Source organism: Colias eurytheme, chromosome 2 (genome assembly GCF_061535395.1).
Source record: "Colias eurytheme isolate Ceu_HAF_F1 chromosome 2, ilColEury1 Martin Lab GWU primary, whole genome shotgun sequence".
Taxonomy (NCBI): Eukaryota; Metazoa; Arthropoda; class Insecta; order Lepidoptera; family Pieridae; genus Colias; species Colias eurytheme.
In genome coordinates, this window is record NC_142981.1 from 9,588,216 (window position 1) to 9,614,617 (window position 26,402).

Genomic DNA, 26,402 nt, shown 5'->3' on the forward strand with positions numbered 1-26,402 from the left:
CAAATCTGATTATTTGGTATCTATAGGTACGTATAAATGTTGTTTACACAACTTTGATAAATGTTTCTTTTTATACAAGATTTACTGAGTAAACATACAATCGATTTTCCATAGTACCTACCTATTATATTATCTATGGTAAAATCCACTTCTCTCTAACTCTCTTGTGGTAAAATCACTATGCTATCAGTTTGTTGACGAAATTGTATGCTGTGTTTAAGCATTCATCAACGATATTTTTTAATTACATTATTTTTTTGTTACATGTAGGTATTACTTTATATTCTTGAACAAACTAAACTCTACGTAAGAGAACAAACACTGTTGTTTTTTGTTGTTGTTTTCTGTTACGTGTTTGACAATGTGTGATAAAAGTTGTGTCGTTTTTAAAGAAAAAATACTCGACCACCCTTGTGTATCAATAGCTTTACATACATTTGTTTCTTGGGAATTCCAAAGCAAAGTGATTTGTGAAGAGAATCATCTATAACTAATTGAGACCGTTAAATCGACCCTGCTTTTTAATAAATCTATTATGAATTTTTTTTCAAAACCGAGATATACCTATATTATTATCTAATAAATAAATATTTGAGAAAACATAGGATACAACATTTTTCATCGGTTATTGGATGAAATAGAGCTGGTATGCGGAAAGAAAGAAATTAAGACTTCACACAGAGAAAGTAATTATTAGAATTAATTAGCTTTTCGTACCAAATCTTTCATTTATTTTTCCTTACAAACAAGTTAAGTTATTGAGATGTACCTATTTTTGCAAAGATATTCAAATCTAATATAATGTATATGTGTAATGGATGTTTGTTACTCTTTCACGTAAAAACTACTGAACCAATTACAATAAAATTTAGCACACATATAGAGGGTAACTTGGATTAACACATAGGATAGTTTTTATCCCGGAAATTCCACGGGAACGGGAACTATGCGGGTTTTCCTTTGCAAACGCGGGCGAAGCCGCGGGCGGAAATCTAGTTTTATATAATTATAATACTTTGGCCTAGATTAATTGGATTACTATTAAGCCTAGATAATTTTCGCAAACGTACAAGTTATTTTCTCGTTTGTGAAAATTTTTAATAACAACAACTTAAACCATCATAATAAAACGTAAGCCTCGGCAGTGGTCAGCAAAAGCCTACCTGTAGCCTATAGGACGGCGTAAGTACCGTTAGCAACGATTCCAAGAAGGTCATACGCACTAAAGCTAAAACTCCATTTATTTTTTTCCTTACAGCAACTGCGACATGGCCAAATTCTAAGTAAATAGAGAATGGCCGACTCTTCGGGGAATTGAAAATTCTTTCAGCTAATACCTTGCAGTTTGCATAATCATTTACACGCTACATACCTACATAGTTAAATTTTTCCATTAACAGGCTTTGTTTTAACTACCAAATTGATTAATTCTTTTTAGATATTACCTAGGTACCTGAATCTTTAATTATTTACATACGGAAATATTTAAGTAAATTAATAAAGCTATTGAATACATTTTCATAGTACCTATTATTAGAAATTTAATCCAATACGCGAACAACAATTTCAATCAACACACAAACATATTATTTTGTATCAAACATCGTCTCTGGTAGTATTTTATCTTATTTACATCAGTATACACGTCAATCTAACTTTGACCCCACCCACGCTTCCTTAAATACGACAAGACTGGTGTCATGTATCACATATCACATAAGTTAAACATACAAACACCACCCACTTTGGCGACGAATCGTTTGAAGCCACTTAATGACAAATGAGACCAAATATTGACAAGGAACATAAAAACAAAGGGACGAAGGGTGTCGATCTAAAGAACAAATACGAATGTTTGACGAACGAATTACGTGACAACACTAGTTTGTTTGCCCGTCGGCGTTTAGGAAATTAGATTGAAAAAAAACGCAAATGTGCAGCGGATGTACGAACAGATGCAGTTAAGATTAGATTGGAACCCGATACGCATGTTAAAGTTTGCTGTGAAACTTCAATCTGTAGAGTTGAGAAATAGTATACGTTTTTGTAATTGCCAATATTTCATAGAGATGTTAGTATAGTATTTCATCTGACTGTAATTTCATGCGTGGATGCTTATGATACATTTAGCTTCAGTATTTGATAATTTAGTTTAGGTAGATATAGGTAGTTATTTTAAAGTTGAGCCTACAAAAACTTTCTTGTAGATTAAAATATATTATCAATTATCAATATTTAGGCAAATAAGCTGTTTGATTGATTTGAAAGTTTAATATTTACTTATTTATTATAAGTTATGAGTTTTTTTTGTTGTATCTTCGTACATAACGAAGTCTAAGTACATATATTAATATGAAGATAAATAGTAGTAATTCAAACTTCAAACTATAATTTGGCAACACCCACAAGACGTTGACAATCATTGCGTGATAAGAGCATAACAGTAATCAGTGATATGTCGCCAAGCGTGAGAGAAAACAATGTAGTGCCGTGGGAACGTGATTGTCCACCCTCGGCCGCGGGTTCGACGCCCGGTGGGGTGCGAAATGCGTTCTTATCCGGGTTTTGTTTTATGTTTCGATATTTGAGACATTAGAATATTAATAATAATATAAGTAATGTACACTCTTGTATTACTAAACACTATTTTATTGCTAAATACTGTATTACACTAATTTATTTTTTTAATTTAAAATTTCAATATCATTTGTTAAATGTAAAAAGAGAGATAAAATAAATATGTTGATTTTGTCTGAATAACAAGTACCGTTAATACTTGATAAATTTAATTATAAACTATTACCTAGTTCAAAAAGCTATATGTTCATACATAAATATAGCTTTTAGAAAGCTCTGAAAAAAAAATTAATAAAATGTAGGTATGTTTTATTAATGTGTAAGTACTTTTTGTTTTATACTGATGCAGATAAGCAAGCAATAAATGAATCACTTCATGTTTCTGAGAGAACGTTAACCAAAATTGTATAAAACTTTAATAAATGGTCGTAAAACACACCCATAATTTGTATTTGCTTTAACTTGTGATGGTAATATGTTTAGTAACTACAAATTCCGGTTGAGACCACCTCAAACCAGTTATTTTAATAAATGATTTAATATATTTTGTGAGTCATTAAAAGACCTCAAAATCATTCACATACATAATTGAAAATGCACACCAACAAAGTATAGGGATATTTTGTATTTTACAAATATGTATCTAAAAATCTGCAGTGAATAATTTAGTGAAATTGTACCTAAATGGAAGATATATAGCTTATTTATTTATTTAAAGGTCTTTTATGCAAAATAAAATTATTTTCTACAGAGTCCAGGGATACATAATTTGTAAAACACAAAATATCCCTACACTTTGTTGACGTGTGTAGTGTTAGAATGAACACTGGGGCGTTATCTCCCAGAGGAAAAGTGCCCGAATCTATCAAGTACGAAGGTATTTGATTAAATTCACCCCTTGTGTTGACAGATATATATTGAATTCAGCATAATACCCTACTTAACCAAATTTGCATGTTAACTTACGTCAATTTGATTTAGTTTTCTATGTTGACCAGTTTGCAAGTATCGAGATAATTAAACTTGTGTAAATAATAATTTAAATACTGTAAGGAATATAATATAATGTCAATATTAATAGTGTTAAAATTAAAAAAGGCATTTACTTTTGCAATATATTAATTTCGCAGTTTTATAATAATAAATTGCATTTTCTTAACAGTGAGTATTGAAAGGCTTTTAAAATTTCTCAAATGCTTTGAATACTTTATTAAATAATAAATTGCACTTTTGCTAAATGTATTAAATTTTCCAAATTTTGTGTTTATACCTACTTAATATAAAATATTTTCAGTTTTCACAATAAAAACGTAATTAAAGGGGCATTTAAAAGGTAAAATCAAGCAATTAATTGACCAGAACACATGAATATAGGCAATTTAATTCAATATAGATTTACAGATATTAAGAAAATTATTCTTTTAATTATAATACAAAAGAATATTATAATAAAAATCATAGAATGTTAAGAATGAATAGTATGACGCGTTGAAATCTTTTATACGATTGATAAGTGCATTTTTTATCTGTAAACTATTTTAAATGATAACATCACTTTAAAATTTGTATCACTCATGGATAGTGTGTGTGGTAAGTTTTTTTTTTGTGTGGGTTGTTTGGGATAATGGAACAAAACAGCATATTACAATTTTAACGCGTCGTTTATTGATAACTTCATCTTCTTTCAATATACTTTTGTGTCCACTGACTATATAACACTCACTGTACATTTTCGTATTACAATATTTTAGTCTTTCGAGGCTCTATAACTTTCGATTCGATATAACAAATACTTTGTACAATACACGACGGGTCCGAGTGTTCGCCGTGGCACGTCTTAATACTATCTACCTACGATTATCCACTAACTCCAACTTCTCTAGCTTTAACACTATATTTACAATTTGATCAAAAAATTTTTTGGTATTCAAATAATCTCTTTCACTACATCGTCTCTCACGCAAATATCACTCCGCAGCCTTCCGTCCGCACGACACAACTTAGAATATTTTAACTTAAACCATGAAAAAATACAATAATCGTAATATAATACAAGATTAATCAACAACATTAAATTGAACGTTTGGCCGACGGCGGACCGATATCTAAAGTCAACAGTTCGCGCAACACTAACAGGAGCCGTTCCCGGCTACTTATAAAACAAATAAATTGACATACCTAGAAGTATGTACGGCTGGGTTTAACGATCACTGTCCTAACGCGATTGTAAGTCACTTGGGCGTGCGACGCGCGCTCATAGCGGCGGGATGTCGATGTCGCACGCGAAGGGTGATTCTCAGATGAGCGGCATGGCGCGCTCGCCCGCCGCCGCGTACCGCTGCTCGTCGGGCACGTGGTACATGTTGATGATGTGGCTGAGGTCCTGCTGCCCGTACTCGCGCTTCATGGTCAGCTGCTCGTGCGGGTGCCCCTGCGGGACGTGCCCGTACTCGCGCTTCAGCTGCGCCGTCGGCTCGTGGCTCACGAACTCTCTCTTGAGCCCCGGCGGTCCGGGGGACACGGGCTCCGACTTGGCCGACGAGCCGCTCGGTGAATGCGAGGCGCAGGACGCCGGCAGCGCATAGCCTCCCGGCGAGCCGGGCCCCAGCCCGTACGCCGAGGGCGAGGGCGGCTGCGGGAGGTACGGCGATCCTTGGCCACCTCCGTAGTAGCCGCCACCATATCCACCTTGTTGCATTTGCGATACGTCGTAACGGGGATATCCATACGCTTGCTGTTGATATGCACTGGGATCGTGCATCATGTATCCATTGGGCATGTAACCGTTTGGAGTCATTTGATAAACGTCGCGTGGTTGTTGCGCCGACGGGGCAGCCGTTCTTTGCGCGTCACTGGCACCCAATAACGCTCCACCTCCTAACGGATATTTTTCCTGTTTTTTGGCGAGGGTCTTCGTTTTCCGCCTCGGTCTATATTTATAATCGGGATGTTCCTTCATGTGAACGGCTCGCAATCTCTTAGCTTCGTCGATGAACGGTCGCTTCTCAGATTCAGATAAATCTTTCCACTGTGCACCTAGGCGTTTTGATATTTCAGAATTGTGCATTTTAGGATTGTCGGAAGCCATTTTTCTGCGTTGCCCGCGCGACCACACCATGAACGCGTTCATCGGTCGCTTGACACGTTCTGCGTTAGAGTTCTTACTGGTGGTGTTGTTGTTGTTGTTTGGCGGTTGATGGTGTTGTTGTTGGGGCTGCGCGTGGTGCTGGGGCAGCGGCTGGTGCTGGTGGTGCTGCAGCGGCTGGTGCTGGCCGAGCGGCTGCTGCTGAGGCAGAGACATCATGCCTCCGAGCGCGCCCAGCGAGCCGTAGCCGTGCTGGAGCGCGTGATGCGGCGGCACCGTGGCATGCAGGCTGCCGCCTTTGAGATCCGTCTCCATCGTCAACATGTCGTCTTCCTGCGGCGCGTACAGCTTGCCGATCCTTCGTTCACGGTACACAACAAGAGAACTGTCGGTCGCTCACATGGACTCGCGGCGGTGCGCGTCGGGGTACGTGTCGCGATACCGTACGGCGCGAAGGCTACGTGCGTTGTGAGGTGGTCGACGGCCGGGCGGCGGTGCCTGCGGAGTCCCCCCCGCCGCGGCCCCGGGCCCGCCCGCGAGCCGCGCGCGCCAATGGCGGCGCTCCGCTGGCCCCGCCCCTCCCGCGCGCTCCCACCCGCCGCGCCCTGCATTTTTAATCGCGTGGCGAGCGAGGCGATCGTACGGCTCGTCCGCACCGCCTCATGCAAATCACAATTTCTGTTTGCCGACGGTGTTTGATCCTTCTTGACCTCAGTTTTATGATGTAAACAATATGTTATCTTTTTCTTTATTGAATGTATGTGATTTGAAATTGAAATTTCTAAGTCGAGCTCTTTTGTACATTATTTATGTTTTCAGATGTTTAAAACTGATATTAAATAAGCTAGCAACTGAAAAGACAAGTAGTAATTTAATATGATCTTCATTTATAAATGTCCTTAACGCATGAATTACCTAAGTATAAAATAGTTATTCAATAACAATAGAACAGTTTACACAGTTGGCACGGCTAAGGTCAAGGCTCTGAACACCAGAATGATAAGAATGAAACTCTATATTGTTTTGGAGAATCATTGATGATCACTTACAATAAACTTCTTTGTTAAAATCTGACAATAGCTACTACTACTCAATTCAGCCACTCATTCAATTGTTGCATAATGTGTGTAAACAATCAATAATTTGAAATCTTTTATTTTTGCAAGACAAAGCATTGAACTCTTACAATATGTGACTGTTTTGAAAATTTACTTTAATCTTTCTTGATGGAAAAAAAGGAATTTATCATTTCTTTTCGTTAACAAAATGTTGAGGATTTACCTGTTGGCATTTCTGTATAATTGTATACTTACCTACCTAAGTATCTGAATAAACAATTTTTCAAGTATGAAGACTAGGTAGGTAGCTGGTAGGTACCTATCTAACTACATACTTTTTGCCTTAGAAGGTTATTTTTAATGAAATAAAAAAAATATTAAAATAGTTTGCCCAAGGATATTATCTACCTATCTACTTATATTTCTTACATTGTTTTATGTAGGTATGTACCTACCTTTTTTTACCTGTGTTGCCATAGCAACAACTGAGTTGTTTATAACTAACTTTGTTAACATTAAAATCTGTCTGACTATTAAATTAGATTATTAGAATTAGATGTACATTATTAGTTTTAAATTCTCTTTATGTTATTTTATTGAGTTATTTATGAGAAAACTCGTATACCTAGGTCTATAAATTTGCCACAAGTTTTTATAAATGTTCACGTAGGTAGTTAGTAAATTTTTGGCGTTTGTAAGATACCTAGATACCTATCTACCACGAGTACCTATTACCTACCTATCTATTATTATTGAAGATGTACCTATAGGTAGGTAAAAATTAAACGCGATGAATAAAAAAAAGAAACTAATTAGATAGATAACATACCTATGTTATTATGGGTCACTTTAATAATACGATAAACTAGTTGGTAGGTACACCTGCATGTACATACCTACTTATATTGAAATTTATTGCAATTTGCAACTTACTACCTAAATACAATTTACTTCTCTTATTATTTCTACCCTATACTAAAAATATGTTTTTATTTTGTCCGACAACTTTTTGCGCTTCTTTGCCTTTCTCCCCGTGGTTGCCTGGCAGAGATCACTGCATAGTGATAAGGCCGCCCTTTGTGCTTTCTAATCTTATTTTTGTAACCTTTATGTATATTTTGTTTTTTGCACAATAAAGTGTTAAATAAATAAATAAATAAATAATACAAAATACCTATATGCTTCAAAAAATTCAATCACTTGAAATGTACCTACAGTTTACTTCAGAAGTCAATTGGCATAAATATTCAACTAAATGATTTATTTATCCCATAACGTGGTAGGTATATAAATAACGGTACATAACAAATGGACAGACAAAGGAGACGGGTTACTCAGGTACAATTCTGGGAATCTTTAATTTCTCTAGAGTTACTAACTCCAAGAAGGACCCATTGTTTCAAGCGATTCCCGTAACTGATATCTGTATTTGAGATAATGTTTTAAAATAGACAAATATTTCTTCATTTGTAAATTATTAATTAGTCGGCGGTTTTGATACTTTCACTGTTATTGTAAACATCTGTGTTAGCTCTATGTAATCGATTTATTGCAGGCATTAGAGAAAGATAAAACATATTTTTTTATGAGCTAATGCCTGAATGTTGGTAGCTTTTAACCACATATTTGAAATATTTGCTAGGAGTGTATGGAGTGGATGGAGGAAGGGTGGTTGGGTGAATGCAAAAATAATACAACAACATTTATTTGAACATGACAAGTGCATGTTAAGTTTATTATGTATCTAAATAAAAAACATTTCAGGAAAAATACAATGTTATACACACTATTTATAAAAGCACCGAATAAAATAGGTATTCAATATTCATTATAAATACCTATTATTTATAGGTACATTTATTTTTTCATAGGATTTGTTACCAGCATTAAAAATGATTTTTTTAGCTTTTTTAAAATTACCTACTTATACTTTTTGATAAATATACCTCCTTGGTAAATAGGTACATAGAAGTAGGCACACATAGACATATCGTATGATTGTCTATTGTAAAGTTTACTGTAGGTTCCTAGTTCCTACTACGAGAAAATAAAATAAGACTGGTAGGTGTTATTTTTTATCACTCGGTATATAAAAAAAGGTAATTAATTAATTTGTAACTTTAATTAAAAAATACTAAATTAAAAATTCAAGAAGATGTACTAAATATTACGTGATTGAATAAATGCCTTGTTGATTTAAAGAAGCATTGCCATTTTCATAAGAAAATTCTACCCGTTATGACTTAAATATTTGTAGTTAGATAGAACGAGAAAAAATTCAATTTCCCAACTTTAAAAATGCAGTTAGGTATCACATTATTCTACAAAAGCGCTCATTCACACTCGACGGTAATTTAAGTGCAGTAAAAATATCGACTGTTGGGTGCAAAAAATAAAATTTCACACCTCCGAACAACTGAAAACCACTAGTGACAACGCATCGCGAGTCATTCAATAATTGCTGGTGTTAAATAAAAAGCGAGCATCAAACACTCTAGGCGTCCTAATTGGTGCCAGGTGTCACTAATGACAACCGCGAGTGGCGCGAGTGTCGCTGCAAATTAATAATTATCACGCCTGGCAACACTGAGGTGACGCGACGCCGCAATATGGCCGCCGTGCATTGTTGGCGGGAATCGTTGGTTTAATTTCCCAATTATCAATTTGTCGTAATGACTAATTTTAAGTTTTAATTGCAATTTTATTTCAGCTCTTCATTACCGGTGGTTTTATAATTAAAAAGTACGTCTTGCGGATGCTTGCGGATGCCATTTTATTTTTACTGCTAATTTGGTATTGAGTGAAAATGGGATACTTACCTACATTTTGAAAAGTGAGTTATTTGTAATTAAATATTCAATTTACAGGTACCTACAGGCTACATGTCATATTAATAAATACACAAAGAAGAAGAAAAACAATAGGTACCATAAAGGCTTGTTGTACTTAGTCGTAACATGAATAGATAGATACCTAATATAAAACTGCAAAATCACCCGTATGCTAATGAAAGCCTAATATTAGGCTGGACAGGAGAGCAGTGGACACAAACAAGACCGCATACGTAAGTGCTATCTTGGCTCCTTGTGAGGGGGGTGCCTCCCTCTTTCTACAGACTAGCTGCCTCATAGATCTAACAAAAAACTTAGATACAAAATTTCTATATATTTCACATTATGAATACATAGAAATGCATTATTGTTTAGTATGCTTAACTTGATTATTTTTTCAAATCGCGTCTGAATTAAAAGTAGGTGCAATTAAAGTCAATATAAATGCGTTAAATAAAACGATGAATGATACACAATACATATCAAAAGCCTTAATGAATTACGTCTCCTTTAGTAAATTCGTTATCATGATAAATTCGTAGATAAAGAAATTGGGTTGTCCTTTTTCATACAAAACTACTGAATAAAATAAGTGACTGCGTCTCTACGAAATAGCTTTTCGTACAAGAGCTTCAACCTTTTCGACTTATTTTCTAAAAGAAACATAAAAGACATTCATTTAATTTAGATTAGAATATATTAACAAAAATTAAAGAATATTCATTTAATATACAAAATGTTTTGATAGAAAATAACATTTTTATTTAACGTTCTGAATCCATTTGCTTGATTGAATATGCGCTCGCTTTCACAATTTACATCCTTTTTACAACCGTCAAAATTACTTAAAAACATTTAGCATTATACCTGTATATTTGAACAAGAATTATACTTCTATAGTACAGTGAAAACTTTATGAAATTAGAAAAATTTGTATCGTTTAGGTGCTATTAAAATAAATTAGGCGAAGCAGTTTAGTAGCGTCATTTCATAATGGTTAAAAAGAGATGTTATTTATGCGTTAAATGTTGAAATGATTTCGTTTTATTAACATTTAGTAGAATTTGTGACGCGTAAGGTTTGAATAGCTCAGTACATACATTATCTACGTCGGAGGGTCGGCTGGAGGTTGGAGGCGGGAGGGTCCTTCCGGCCACTGTCTCCGACTCATCAGGCCTATCTTGGAGGCGAGCCATCCGCAAATTAAATGGTGACATGCATTGAACTGTGCCTGTGCCGTGTGCTCCTAGCTTAATAAATATATACAATCCTTTGTCCTTATTCCATTATTGTACGTTACACTTTTAGATTGATTTGTTTAGTTAATTGTATGAACATCCTGAAAAGGTAAGTGGTTATTTTAAAATGTAACTTATATTCAACTGGAATACCTTATAGTAATATGATATATTATAATATCTATACCTATTTGATTTTATAATATTTCGGCAGGTAGGTACATGTAAGTAGGTATGTTTTTAAAACCCACCCATATGTTTTTTCTAAAATGGAGAAATTATTGCTACAAAGCTGTGCGATTGTAGTCTTTGTTATTTTGGATAGGTAGGTATTTCTTCATTACTTTAGTTTTACAAAAAGTGTATGTCATCTACCATCGCCTTCATAATTTATATTTATTATTTATATTGCTTAAAACATATTTTCTCATTTGTATATTCATAAGTCATAACCAGGATTAATTAATTGACCTTCTACGTAAGTCGACAGATATAAGGTCACATCATTCAACGATTACATACATGGACGTTTAAATAAAATAATTATTTCTTTAACATTATTGTAATGTATAATTATGAGCGTTATGTATATTTGGATTTGTAAAGGTCACAGTTATAAGGCTTAAATTATACATTGTGAAACTATAAATAGCATACCTAGAGTAAAAAATAGACATACAAGCTAAAATCTATGTATAAGTTCGGTACTCGATTCATTGCATTTAAAAATTGCAAATTTATGCTATTGTTTTTTGCAACATTCGAAAGTTTAATAAATATACTGTAAGCGATGAAAACAATAAATAAATCACTCAAACTAGATCTTTGCGGTTTTGATTAAACATCCAGAAAGCGACTTTAATCTTTATAGACTTAAGTACAACCATGTATAACTTCTCTTGTAACAACACACACAAGAATGAAATAAAGCAGTCGTAAAAACAGATGGTAAAAATATCAATGAAAAATAGGTGGCAGATGAAACCTGGCGCAGATTTCTAATTGGAAATTCTTAACATTTTATAAAGGTACATATTTGTGTTTGGCACACTAGCAACTATTTATTTATAGGAAAACATACAAAAATAGTAGAACGTCATTGACTAGCAACATATAGTCCAATCTGTTGTCTCTACTGTCCTCTGCGTAGAATCAGCTGACGAGCGACATCCAGATCGCTTCCATCCTCACAGCGCGTTGCGCGCGCATTCCGCACACAAAGCAAAAACCACAAAACTATCGAAATTTCCACATGGAAAACACGTTTTCCGCGACTAAGCGTGCGAGCGTCGCGATCCCAATGCCCAGACTAAACGCGGGCCATGAAAAAGCACCGCCACAACGCCAGCCGACAATGGAAAGCGGTAAAGAATCATAATAATAACAATGACAACAATGTGAGATGCTATAATAAAGAGCTGCGGCATTGTGCTAGGCTCGGTTCATTCGAAGGGTCGCGGGAGATCGATACTCGGCGGATTGTCTGTGGATTCCGTGCGTGAGCCTTTGTCGGCCTGGCCAGCGGCCGCGGCGCCCTGATCGCCCATTCATCGCCGCGTCTGCTAATCAGCTCCATTCGAATACGCAGTATTCATATCGCACGATACCGATTGTTGCGTCTATCATGATCGCTTATATCGTGAGCGTTCAACGAGTTGAGCAGGAAGAGCGTTCCAACTAGTATTGTCTCGTTTTCCGACTTTCTAATTACCGTTTGACCTCTTTGAGGTTCCACGGAAAATGTGTGACACTGACTTCTCAGTAAAGGATGGTTTCTTTAAATAAGTTTAAGAAGAAAATTTTAAACATTTAGGTACGATAATCTGTATTCGCCACATTTATATCAAACTAGCGATCCGCCCCGGCTTCGCCCGTGGTACATATTTACGTTTTCTCTACATAAAAACCATCCTCGTACTTCAAGGAATATAATAAAAAAAAAATTATCGAAATCGGTTCAGCCGTTCTCGAGTTATGCGCTTACCAACACATTTTGCGATTCATTTTTATATATAAGAAAGATGACGTAGAAAAGCTAACCTATGAAAATTTACGAAAACTTATCATTAATCAGATGTAATGTAATTAATTACTGATCCTGAACGATATACATACCTATGTAATTTTAAGATAGAAAAACGTTAAAACTTAAAATGATGACTAGAGTCGATGACCAGATCGAAAAGAAAAATGCTGAAGGGTCACGATGTTCATAGTAAACGTCTAGAAGGTGCGAAGTGGCCGTTGTAATGTAATAATCCGATCGACCGTTATCATTACCTCGATCGGGCACCTCCCGCCGCTCTGCAGATTGCCTTTGCGCACTCTATTATTGTGGACATTACACTTTATTATTAAGTATGTGATTATTTTAATTTTTAATGTAACATATTATAAATAGCGATAAACGCTTGATGAGCTTGAATTTGCTGACCTTATGTGATTTGGGAAGGCTTCGCAATTACGAGTTCATAATTTCTATATTTTTTATACATTAACTAAATATTAATACTATTAATAGAGTAATCATTGCAGAATATATTTAGGTATTAGACAAAAAAAATCCGGATTCATGATTCCGGAATCAATACAAAAAGGACACCCTAACAACGTAAGATATCTCATATTTCAAACTTAGATTATTAAATCTGATTTGAGATAATGAGATTAAAGTTAAAAAAAATATCATAATAGAAACAAGACTTCTTAACAATTTGAAAGATAATATGCAAAATAGGGAAACATTCAAATATAGAGAAGGCTATTTTACGATCTTTACTTCTGTTCAATAGCAACCTATGCTAGAGTTAAAGATTATTGTGTTTTTATTTTTGCTTACTATAATATTATAGTAAAAGTATCAACAAAATTATTGTACTCAAAGAATTATCCACAAGCATAATATCTAGCTCGATATAATTGGTCGGCGCAGTCGCAAGAGAGCGCCCCGCGGCGTACCTACGTCCATCAGCCGATGCGCGCGCTCAGCAATTAAACTCCATCGAAGATAATCCAATTATATAACTGCAACTAACGCACTTGTCTTTGATCGATCATTCGCTGATAGGAAACCGCTCATTTATTATGTTACAACACCTCTGCACTTTAGTATTAACCGCAAACCTTTCATGCTTACGTGTGTACGCCTAGCTTTTACGCCAAAGTAATTCGGTCCAATTTTTTGTAGTCCTCTTTTTATGTACCAATAAAAACATCAATTAAAACATTTGAGAAAGATGGCTTTTAAATTAATAAGGTCATATTATGATGGCTTTTAAACTAAACTAATTGAAATTTTCGAATTTACGAGTACCCACCTAGTCTCTTTTCTTTCATCGGAAATCAGATTCAAATATCATCAAACTGTTTTGTGCATTAAAACGAAAATAAAGATTTGCCTATCTATTAAAATTAAACTCAAGGCAATCATTCACAATCAAACATAATTGTGATTTGCGACATTTTTAACGAGTGGAACACTATTGGAAGCTGCAATATTATTCAGGCTAGCTCTTGCAAAACTTGATTAATGATTATAATAATATTATAAATCTATCCACTTATTTATTTCAAATTGCGCAATTTTATTGTACGACAGTAGTGAAAGAAAGGCGTTAATGAAGAGTACAAAATTTTTAATGTAACCGTTAATTTACGCCACAATTTTTAATTAAAGACGATGACTAAGTGGCGGGATCCACCACAGTCAGCACTCGAAGGCGATCTATTATTAATTATTATTTTGATCGATCACGCTTCGCCGTACACCCGAGTCGGACTCTTTGACTGCATCATTAATTGTGCAGCTATATATTTCGGATACCCTCACAGCCATACTGTCTAAATTATTGTAGATTGATCATCGATGCTAAAACTGGTCTTAAATTCGCAGGTAACCGCTCAGATTATGGAACAAGATTGTTAAAATTTGTACGAAAATTATATTAATATGTAAGTTTATCCCTCAACGAGTAATTCGTTCCCGGTCCGTAAAGCACAAAGCCATATCCACTTCGGAGAAATCGATAATCCGAAACTTTTTTAAAGATATCCCGTGAAACAAACCTGCATCCATCCTTGTCTATGTTTAAATCAAAGGAGCCGCGGATTAGCTATTTTTTGTGTGTGCAAAAATTCGAACCGTTTTCGATTAGTCGAGAGATTTGGCGCATCTCTATATTTTCAGAGTCCATTGAACAATAGTCTTCCGGGTAGTGTTGAAGTATTGCGTGAGAGGATAAGCCCTGATCGAGTTCTTCTTGGGAAAGTATGTTGATCGTATCGATAACGAGGTAATCTCTAGTGTTCAATATTTACATTTATTTGTCATGTGTAGAGACCATGTAGAGACAATGTGATTATTTAGAGCATACTTGGAGGTTTTCATAAATTTTGAAGTACAAATCGATGGCAAGTAATGCTAAAACATTTCCAATATCGATAAGTAACACCTAGATGAGGTCAGCACATTTCTCGGCGCGATCGCGGTGTGATACCGCCGACGTATCGATGGTATCGCCGTGACGATGCGATATCGGTAATTCGAACACTCCGTGAACTGTCCAGTTCATGAAAGGGAATGCTGTTTTATGTCTAACATGTTATTTGCTTTTTTATGGTACAATCGATAACAGTTATCGGTGAAATTGAAAGTCCCATTTTATATTTTTAAACCAGATTTTTCTATTAAATTATTTGGATTAGGTAATTGTATTGATTCTGACGGAAATTAAGGTTGTTTTTAATCTCATTTAAATCATTGTGTTTAATTGTAATTATTTTGAGCACGATTGTTATCGAAGGTGAGCAAGAGATACAACGATATTTTGGAAATTTTGATATATGTACATACTTACAAGTTTCTACGTAACTTCACTACTTAAATTTATAGGGAATCAAAAACCCATGCGACATTAATTTTTAATGATAGGTATTTTATGCGGCAAAACCGAAAGTTACCAGTCCCGCTCTAAATCATAGTGACAGGTAAGTAAATAGAACAAAATAGTCTTCTTCTAGGAATCCAGAAAGTCCTTGCCCATAAATCACCGAACTCCTGACAAATGGATTCTAAGAGTTTTTATCCCGCCACTCATTTATTAATAGGGCAAGAGAATGTTTCGGAAAACCAATAAAATGCGCCCCGTCATATACCTGTCCACCGGCAGACAGCGTGGCATTGTTCCTTCGTAGGTACTTTTTTTATTTTTAATTCTGTACCGCCCCGAAACGATATGAAATGCTTTAGTTCTCATCATCATTATATTATATACGTATTTTAATCATTTAGCCGTTTGAATAAGATTATTAACACCGATTCTCATGTTCTTTATGGTCGTAATTCGATGGTGTCATGTCTAATGATGGTTATTACTTCAGTGATTATCTATAAATTAGTTTTAACGATAGTGTGAATATTAGATAAAATTATAGATACAATTTACGGCTAAAATTGCTTACCTGTTAGGTACTTTCGAGTCTCATCAATGACTCACATGACACGTTCGTGATTTATGTCATTAAGTTTAAAGACGGCTCGCTTAAAAGGAACGTAGTGCTTAACTAATTTGAAAATTACTGTTATAATAATAAGGCTGATTGTTGAGACGAACGATCGCTGACATGAGTCTGTGTGCGACTGATGCATCGTATAAGTTTCGCGACTAACCTATTTTTGTGAATGGACAATTTTTTGTCCCGGTGTGTCGTGCACTCGCATACAAAGGGGTCCTTCAAGGTATTTTGCCCGTGTGAAAAAACATTCTCTCAGTCCTTAAGGATTGGACCAAAAATAATTGTCATTTCCTGCGGTGAACGAATAATATTGTTATTCGAATTGCACTGAACAAGAGTGGAGTTGTCGTGTAAAGGAATTCGTGATTTTTTCACCGACACTTTCGCGACGTTTGCGTTCCGCAATTTAAATAAGAGTGCTCGAGTTATGGAAACGTAATTTTGTGCCCGGTCATTAATTTGTGATGTTTTCGTAGCGTTAGAAATTTTAAAATGTGTACCTATTCCAGAATACATAAATACCTAAATCATTTATACTCTTAATGCAATCATTTGAAGGATATTTATTTATATTATCAACATCCATTAATTGAGCATGTTATTTAACTAAAATATCAGTATTTCCTCAAAACAAAACGTCAATAATATCAAAGCTGTAACCGACACTCACTAATAACTACCGATGTAACATGTCAAATGTACCTACTAAGATTTCTGTATAGCGAGAAATCGCTAGCAAATGACAAGTTATGGGTCAGGATTCATTTGCAAACATTTGGGAACGAAACATCGAGAGATATGAGACCTTACCGCTTTGATATTTGAGTCGTGGTGGATTTTTGTTTCCCCGCAATGTTCTGGTAAGACGTAGAGGGTAAGTTTCCATAGGGTAAGTTAGGGAGGTCAGAGCTAATGGGTGGCTGTGACAGGTAACGTGAGATGCTAGACAAAGTGCATCGCAAATGACATTCGTGGAGTTTACTTGATGGAGGTTAATGGTCGGTTCGCTACACGTGCAAAATATCGAACGTCAACATATTTTGACTTTCACACGAATGTACAATACGAATGATCCAGTTTTTAGTTCTAGATCATCGGTTAACAAAAGTCTTACAAAAGTGTATGATACAGAAATAGAAGGTACCATATTTAATTTTTTTTAAACACATAGGTTTTATAAAATATAAAAAGTAGAGCAAACATATAACAAAATAAATAACGAAATTCTGGGTTTCCTGTATTCTTTCCATTGGAACTGTGTGAATTTCTAATTTTCATAAGGATACATCTACGGAGATTTTGCAATTTAGATACTGTGTTAAATTGGAAATAAAACTAATAGTGATATTATGTTGTGAGGGATAAGAAACGACGGTCACGTAATTAAACAATAATAAAACAAAGAAAGCACATTTTTTTTATTAATCCTCTTACAATAACATTTTATCCGTAAAATTCAATCATTATATGCTTGTATCAGTTCCTTTTATCTAGGTATTTTTTATCAACCACCAAACCGTCTTCACACGAGGAGCCGCGAACTTGACACTCTAGTTACAATAAATCTAAACAAAACGTATAAATCATTTTATTCTAAACAGTTTTAGTAAAAAGTGTGTCATATCAAGACAATGGAATATCCTTAATTGTGGTAGGGAAGGACCGGTGGTACAAAGCGGTAGGTGTCATGGCGTATCAAGAGAATTAAAGCCATATTATGTACGATGAAGGGATTACACAGGTGTCCTGAGATGTGGGTGATAAACAAAAAATATTAACAAATCTTCGTCAGTGTAAACTTAGGCTACTGGTGTGAATATTAATTTTTTGAGTTTTCTTTTGAAGGTGACGTGTACGGTGTAGCGTGGATACTGTGGTGGATACTTAGTATAAATTTTGTCATTTTTTTTAATTTTTATCGCTTTTTGTGTGTGATGAGCACGATATTCTTACTGACTTTTTATTTTTGAAAAATTATTAAAAAAAAATGTTAGTTTATTCTATTTTTTATCACATGACTTGCATACTTATATGATAGCAAAGCAATTACATTTAAAACGCAAACCTGACGGAGGCTTTCAAGGGACAGAATTAGAGAATGAGCGTTATTTTTGTGAGATCAAAGAGATCGCGGCACGTCAGTGACGTCACTTCCGCTAAGATGGCGGCGACGGTACGATTGTTTGATGTGCGCGTAATGAAGGATATTCCTCCCTATTTCCTGAATCGCGTAATATAATGCGTTATTTTCGTATATTTTAATCTCGGACGTGATTCTTATTGGAATTGACGTGACGGTATTTCTAATAGGATTTAATATCAGACTGGTCGTATTTAATATAAAGGATGAAAAATGGATAGAAATTTGTAAAGATATTTGTATAAAGTATTTTTCATTTTCGTTGTATTAGAACAACGAGATAGGTATAATTATTATGTGTACTTTTATTTTTACATCTATCCGTTATCTAGTAATTTATGATATCAAATTTAGGTATTAAACACAATAAATTGATCGCAGTAACTAACTAGAAAATATAAAACTCAATATACAATTATTTAAATTTAATAAACTGTTTCTACTACAAACGGACCGACATATGCCCAAATTAACTACAATGTCATCAACCCAAACGGATTTAAAAATTCAATTTCATATCATTCATAGTGAGTTGTTATAGAGTATAATCGCGTTACCCAGTCCAGTAGTGGAGATTACTTGCTTTTTAATAAAGCTGTGTCGATGGGGGGCGACAGGGGACATTTTTACACAAAGAGGATTATTTTGGCCGCGTTTATCTGCACCTTACAGCTCGGCTTAGCCTCCTAAATACCCTCTGAATGCGCGAGTTTTACGGGTACCTAGCAGTCTCGATACCTAGTGTCTTGCGCCCCTTCAATGTAAGCCGATTTACCTAATAGGTATTGGGTATTACGTTTTTAACAAAATTGCATATGGAACTGCAATTTTTGGTGGTGTGTTAATTGTTATGACTCTTACCCGGTGGCCGGTACCCCTCGATGAGACTGAGTCTTTATTTAGGCCATAGACAGAATTATCAAATTTAATATGGTGGACACACAGGAGTTAGGTATTTGTAATGATATACCTCTCTATATTAATTATGCTCAACTCAAATAGAAAATATATATTGATATAAAAATATCTAAAAGGAGTATAATATTGATATATAATATTGATATCAAAAAGGAGATCTCGAAGACTCTATCTGAAGAGAATTATTTCAAACCTAACAACGTCTACCATGATGTCAGACGTACCAAGACTTGGACGCTAAGTAGATTAGCCTCAATACGTCTACGAAACAAGGCGCAGCAATTGTTGAATTGAATAAAGACGACACCAACAATGCGCGGACGCAGTCGGCGAGGCCAATTACCTCGTTGAGCTGAGAACTGTCATGTTCCGGGGTGCGAATATTGACCGTAATGTATGATATCAATCCTTGAATCATGTTTGTCGCAATGTTTGGGTTTTTGGTTTCTTATTTTCCACCAGGAAAAGTTAATTCTGCAAAGTGCTGAAATGCTCATTTTCATATATTAATATTTAGTTTTAAATAAAAATGTATTCAGCATTCATGTTTATAATAACTCCAGTGTACACACACCTTAAAATTAAATACCTACATAATAAATCATCACATTAAGTAAAAAAGCTCATATTTTCCAACTAATGACGCAAGGAAATCGACATAAAATAAAAATATAAACAAAATGAAAGCGACGGTGGTCCCATATGAATATCAATTTGTTTGCCTCCGCGACAACGTCATTAAATTAGCGTCCAAATTGAATCACAACTGCGACAACCTTGCCGGTGCGACGTCCCGCAAAACTTTACCTCTTATTAATTTACAAATCATATCTCACGTGATAATAATTCTTCCCGCTCTCGTACCAAGACTTAACTTCCTTCGTAGAAAGCGTAAGTTTGTTCATTATTTTTACATGTCATTGTGCAAGTGGCGTGCGTGCAAGTCGCTCGAAAGTAAACTTTAAACATCGCGGATTAAGATTTATATTCCCCGTTATCCGTCCCGAGGGTGTATCTGGTGAAATTATGATGCAGTCTTTATTCGTGAGCCGTCGGGAGCGGTTGCAGTAATCACCGCGTATCTCCATCCAGGGGTGGGCTGTGAATAGAGCCCTAATGAACTGGATTTAGGAGTTTTTGTGCCGGCGACTCGTCAGCTCAGAGGTGCAGCCGAGCAATTATGACGGACTAAACAAACGATTTGAGTTTATACACGTTCTACCTTTCAATTACTGGGACGCAACTAATGTAACGTGTCCTGTCTTATGCGGTGATTGCGTCTGTGTTACAGTTAGGTGTGTTTCAATTCCTAAGCCGACGCTCGAGGCGGTCAGTAATCGATCTAGAGTGGTCTGCCCAGATTGATGAACCGTTCTCTAAGTACCTATAGCTCACCATTATGTTGGAAATCGTGTCGTACCGACCTCGTCGGGACATCCAATCGTTCTTAATCTTCTTATAGACGAGCGAAAGGAATTATTTGTACTGTAAGCATCTAATATGCTTAGATAATAGAAGGTTTCCCAATTGTTCACGATATACTGTTGTAAGGTATAACTAAATCAAATTGTTATCAATACATCGCTATTCGACAATACATCTATTTTAGGATATTACTTTTTCACCTATGATTAGATTTAATAGTTTATTATAAGAACACAGACAGCCAATATTTGGTCTGAGGTTTGGAATATTTCAATTTATTGTATGGTTAATAATTATATACCTGGTCCAAATCTAAGTCGTGTAGGTACTTATTTTAATAGTGGATACATCAATATGTTAACCTGGAGTTTATTTTCATCTTTACCTTATCCATTTCAAAATTTCAATTTGTTATGAAACTTAAGAGTTATCAAAATAACTTTTATTGGAGAGAATTTATAAAGTATTAATTTCATCTTAATTGTATGATTCACAAGCAATACAAATATTGGCAGAAATATATTCAACAAACACGCATAGTTACCTATATATTACCTAGTTAATGTAACGTCATAAGACACTGTTCATCGCAAATGATTATCGTCTCTATCCTCATGTGATTAGAGTGCTTCTTCTATTCCAATTGTCGATTCCGACTGTAAAAGATGAGTCTGTTCTTATTTATTTACAGCGGTGCGGCGAGCGAAGTGGAGCGAAGATGATATGAATGATAAATGACCCTCCGAAGACTCCCTCCCCGCTCCCCGGCCTTCGTTCACACGTGAACACACGCGGCATTCTCCTTATTCTGGGTGTCTACTTACATAAGTCTGCATTTAAACGAGATGTGATAACGGCTTGAATGCCGAAGGACTCGTGACGAATATTGATAACATAATGAGAAAGGCTGTAGAGAAATATTATAGATATATACGTATATAATATTTTATTCTCATTTCGTAGATTTTAGGTCATAAAAATTAAATTTGCTTCCGGAGAAACGTTTCAATGCATATGAACTAGTTATGTGTACATGCAAGAATCAGCAGAAAGAATTAATATAAAATTCCTCCGATCAATCTCGGCGTCTAGCCAAAGTCATCGGAGCTAAACGGATTTTTCAAGCCAATAGCCGCGCATCAGCATGCGTGACGCGCGGCGCGATTGGACGACTCTTTTTGTTCCATTTTCGAATCCTTTGTTTTTATTGGTTGACACTTAGCTAAGACAAAGGGGCGATGAGTTGTGTGCGTGTGATTTAATAGTGTAGTATTTGTTGTGTGCGTTAAGGAGTAAAGCTTCCTGTCTGCATGTAGGTAAGGTAGGTAAGGCGTGGGCTGGCACGGGTCGTGTTATGTGGCGACTGGCGAGTAGGTACGTGTTCGGTGTCTTGATTTTGATGTAGGTACGGCCCTTTCAGATTACCTATGTAACATATTATAGTGATCGAAATATTTAAGAGAAATTCATCGACATAAATTATTTTAACCACAATGCTAGTTGTTTATTAACAATTTATAAGATTTTTAACTTTGAAAATTTTTTTGACATTTCTTACAATAAAAATTTGAGGAACTTTTGAAATTTTCTAGGTAAGTAAGTACCTAAGTAATAAAAATGTATTAAGCAATCCAGTAGATTGACTGAAAATAATTGAAGCTCACCTCCAGACGGGGTGTAATGATTAATGAATGGGATTATTCAATTAAAGACTCTGCAGGTTGCCGGGAAGGGTGTCGGGGTGTGGGTGGCGCGCGGCTACTTGAGATGCCCTGTAGGGTTATATGTGTGGTTTATGATATTCTATGGTAATTTTTATATTCATGTAAGGGTAGGTTTTTAACTATAGTCGCAAATATTTGATGTGCCTACCTAAGTTTGTTATAAAAAATATTTAATAATAAAATTGGTAATTAGGTATAACTTTAATATAGGTAACCTACCTACTAAGTATAAGATTAGGTGCTCGAAAATAATAAGGCAAGTACCTAAAAATTAGTCAAAAATTACTTATGAAGGATTACATAGTTAGCAAGTCTTATAAATAAACTTTGGTCGCTACGAATGAAAGTAGAGGAAAAAGCTTACATGGTTGAAATAAATACCTACACAATGTCAAAGACTTTTTAGATCATAAAATTGTACACGAATGAAAGAAGAGCAGATTTATTTTATACCTACATAAGCACCATTTGACGTTGTTATTTTTTTCCAGTGACCAAATCTCCCATTGATTGTAACTTGGTTATTAATACGAACGTATATAGCCACTAGAAGCGCATGGTAGGCATGAATGTGCAACGATGGCTCTCGACAGGTTCAAGTGGCGGCTATGCTGAGCACCATCCAGCGAAGAGACGTGTCAATGTCGCAGCTACGGATACTATGAAGGTTATCTAGTATACATATAGCGGTGGCTAATTTATGCTTAATTGGCTTGTGACGAGATAGTTTAATGTTAACCGATTCGCGCCTTTGATAATTTTTTCTATTTTGTAGTGATGAAATATTTTCTAAACCAGTTTATTTTTTCTCTTTTACAGAGTTAGTAGGTAGGTACCTATAATTTTTAAGTGTTTAAAATTATTGTACGTATTCTAGTGTTACTCAAATGCCTAATTGCTAATATGTACTATACCTACCTACTGATAAAGTTGTTTAATTAATGCCTTACCCATGTATGAAGAAATTTACTATTAGGTACACACTAGTAATATATTATACCTATATTTATCTATACTAATATTATAAAGAGGAAAAGTTTGTAAGTATGTATGTATGTATGTATGTATGTATGTATGGTTTTCACGCATAAACTACTGGACCGATTTCAAAAATTCTTTCACCATTAGAAAGCTGCATCTTTACTGAGCAACATAGGCTATATTGCATTTTCAAAAAAATTAGAGATCCTTACCAAAAATGCAATAATGTAACCCAAGGTGTAAAAAAATCCTCAATAAAACTTCTGTCATCGCGTGCGCTGCGGAATCTATTGAAGATAGAACAAAATAATTTGGAAAATCCAAAAGTGCACGCCTCATAATTTTTTTTTAATAAATATTTATTAATTATTATTTTTGTTTATTTAATAACAATTAAACCACATCGAATCAGACCCTGAAAAATGAAAGGGTTCTATTCCTGAGCATACTCAAGCGTAAGAGAAAAAAAAAGACTCGATTAGTAAAGTATTTCGGTCGCTATCGTGTTAACAAGAATAAAACCGGCCAAGTGCGAGTCGGGCTCGCGCACAAAGGGTTCCGTAGCAGCAAATATAATAAATTACAGTTAAATCAACCTATCTCAAAAACTATAAGAGATACTTTGATCAAACCAAAAATCGTTGAAAGAGTTAATTAGCATGCATCACCTCTATTTTTTTTAGAATTTTATACCCCGTAGTTATAAAAATAGAGGGGGGGGGACATACTTTTTACGACTTTGAGAGCTGATATCTCAAAAACCGTTCACTTTAAGAAAAATGTTTTTTAGAAAACTTTATATCATTTTAAAAGACCTTTCCATTGATACCCCACACGGGTATGTACATCGAAAAAAAAAATTTCATCCCTCAGTTACATGTATGGGGGGCCCCACCCCCAATTCTTTTTTTTACTATTTAGTGTCATATTTTTGTAGCGGTTCATACAACACATATTCCCATCAAATTTCATCACTGTAGTACTTATAGTTTCCGAGTAAATCGGCTGTGACAGACGGACAGACGGACAGACGGACATGACGAAACTATAAGGGTTCCGTTTTTGCCATTTTGGCTACGGAACCCTAAAAAGGATCCGCACATACAGACACACGGACGTCCAAGACAGAACTTTTTTAAACTGTTTTTTAACTAGTTTAAATAACAAAAATGACATCAAAAATATCATGAACGTTAAAAATAGTGTTTTTTCTTAATATGTGTGTGTATGTATTATCTTACAAGTGCAATGTATGATACATAAAGACATTTTAAGTTTGAAAAATCAGATGTTTTGCGCGAAGTGACAGTAGTACCCACCTCAACGCTTCGCTTATGAGGCGTGCAAAAATGTTCTACGGTATTATAGAATGGATCAATATCTACAAGAAAGTCCGCGATACCATATGTCCATCTTCAGTAGTTATGTTACTACAACAACTTTTTTACGTTTTCAAAGTAAATAGAAGTGCCGACAGTAATCAAACCATGTTTTCCATACACATATATTAATCCTTATCCCATTAAATGATGTTTTATTATAGACTGTTTTAATACCAGCAAAATACTTTTTAAATGAAAAGAATTGGATATTCCATTCAAAAGATATAACGAATTTTTAAAAGTGTCAATCTACAGAAAATAGTAGGTATACTGTTCGAGCAGGCCGTAGTGCGGGGGTCACGGAGGAATTCTACCAATATGCGTCTTGACGGAACACAGTGGGGTTTTGGTCGGTAGGAATCCGACATAACCCACGGCCCCTCCCCCGGAGGCCGTGGGTATCTATGAAAGATTTCCCCACTAAAACAAAAAAAAAGGCCGTAGTGCGGGACGGGGTAAAGGTGATTTTCATGTGATTAAAAATTAAACCTATAGTCCGACCTATAGTAGACTTTTCACTGTAACGATATCGCTATCTATGCGGGTGAAACCGCAGGGCAATGCTAGTTTATTTATATTTTATTAGGTAATATTTTCACCCTGTCCTTCATTGAATCAAAACTCCAACTTCCAATCAAATACATTCCAAGCATATTAAACTTAGTGATTTCTTAAATAATTATTTATATTATGCAAAAAGTAAAAACGCAAAGTCAGTACAAGCAATGGCTTGTATACATCTAGTGTTTTCTGATTTTCATTACTAACCTCATTTTGAGGTATAATGAATGTCCTTAGGGCTTAACCGCGGGGCTAAAGCTGTAAAGGGTTAGATTGCGATGATAATTAATGATTTTTGTACAAAGTGTTCATCGTACCGTTATAATGTAGCACGCTAACCGCATGTTTATGACTATGTTTTAATAGGACTTAATAAAATTCTAAGAAATTTTAAACATTAATTACTATTTTAGGTCAGTATATATTTTATGGCAGGTAAAAACAACGAAATATAAGAAACGTTTTAATATAAACAAATGATAAATCTTTAACATGCATAGGTATAAGCTATTTGACGTCAAACACCATTCATATTCAAATATATTGAAATCAACATTAGAAACAAAACGCAATTATCATAACAATACCCAAATCAAATTATATGAAACGCACAAAATATCGCTATGAAAATCATTCCCTTCCGGTATGTTTGCTGAAAATCGTTAAAAATGTTTTTTCCCAAACAAAACGTCCATTAAACGCGAACTCTCAACCCCATCCCTTCCGCGGGATTATAATAAATGGCGTAATAATGGCACAATATAATATTAACACAAAGTTAAACGCGTTTTTATTTTCCCGCCAAACTTCAGTGACGCTTCGGCGATCACAGCGCGCGACGCCATTTCGCCTCTTTACGACGCGTTCTCAAAAAATTGCTTCAGGAATAAAATAAATTGCAAATATTTATCAAAGTGTGGCTTTGCTTCGGATACGGGGTGTGATGTCACGGGGATAGGCGCTTTTGT

The 26,402-nt window shown here is 35.2% G+C and overlaps 1 protein-coding gene and 1 long non-coding RNA gene across 2 annotated transcripts in view; both read right to left on the reverse strand.

Annotated features, from left to right (window-relative positions):
• Window positions 1-26,402, reverse strand: part of LOC149910613 (uncharacterized) — a 341,209-nt gene that overhangs the window by 39,609 nt on the left and 275,198 nt on the right. The window lies entirely within an intron of this gene.
• SoxN (SRY-box transcription factor soxNeuro) lies at window positions 4,220-6,114 on the reverse strand. The gene has a single exon (XM_090108165.1). The coding sequence runs from the start codon at window positions 5,984-5,986 to the stop codon at window positions 4,874-4,876; it is 1,113 nt and encodes a 370-aa protein (XP_089964291.1). The 5' UTR covers window positions 5,987-6,114; the 3' UTR covers window positions 4,220-4,873.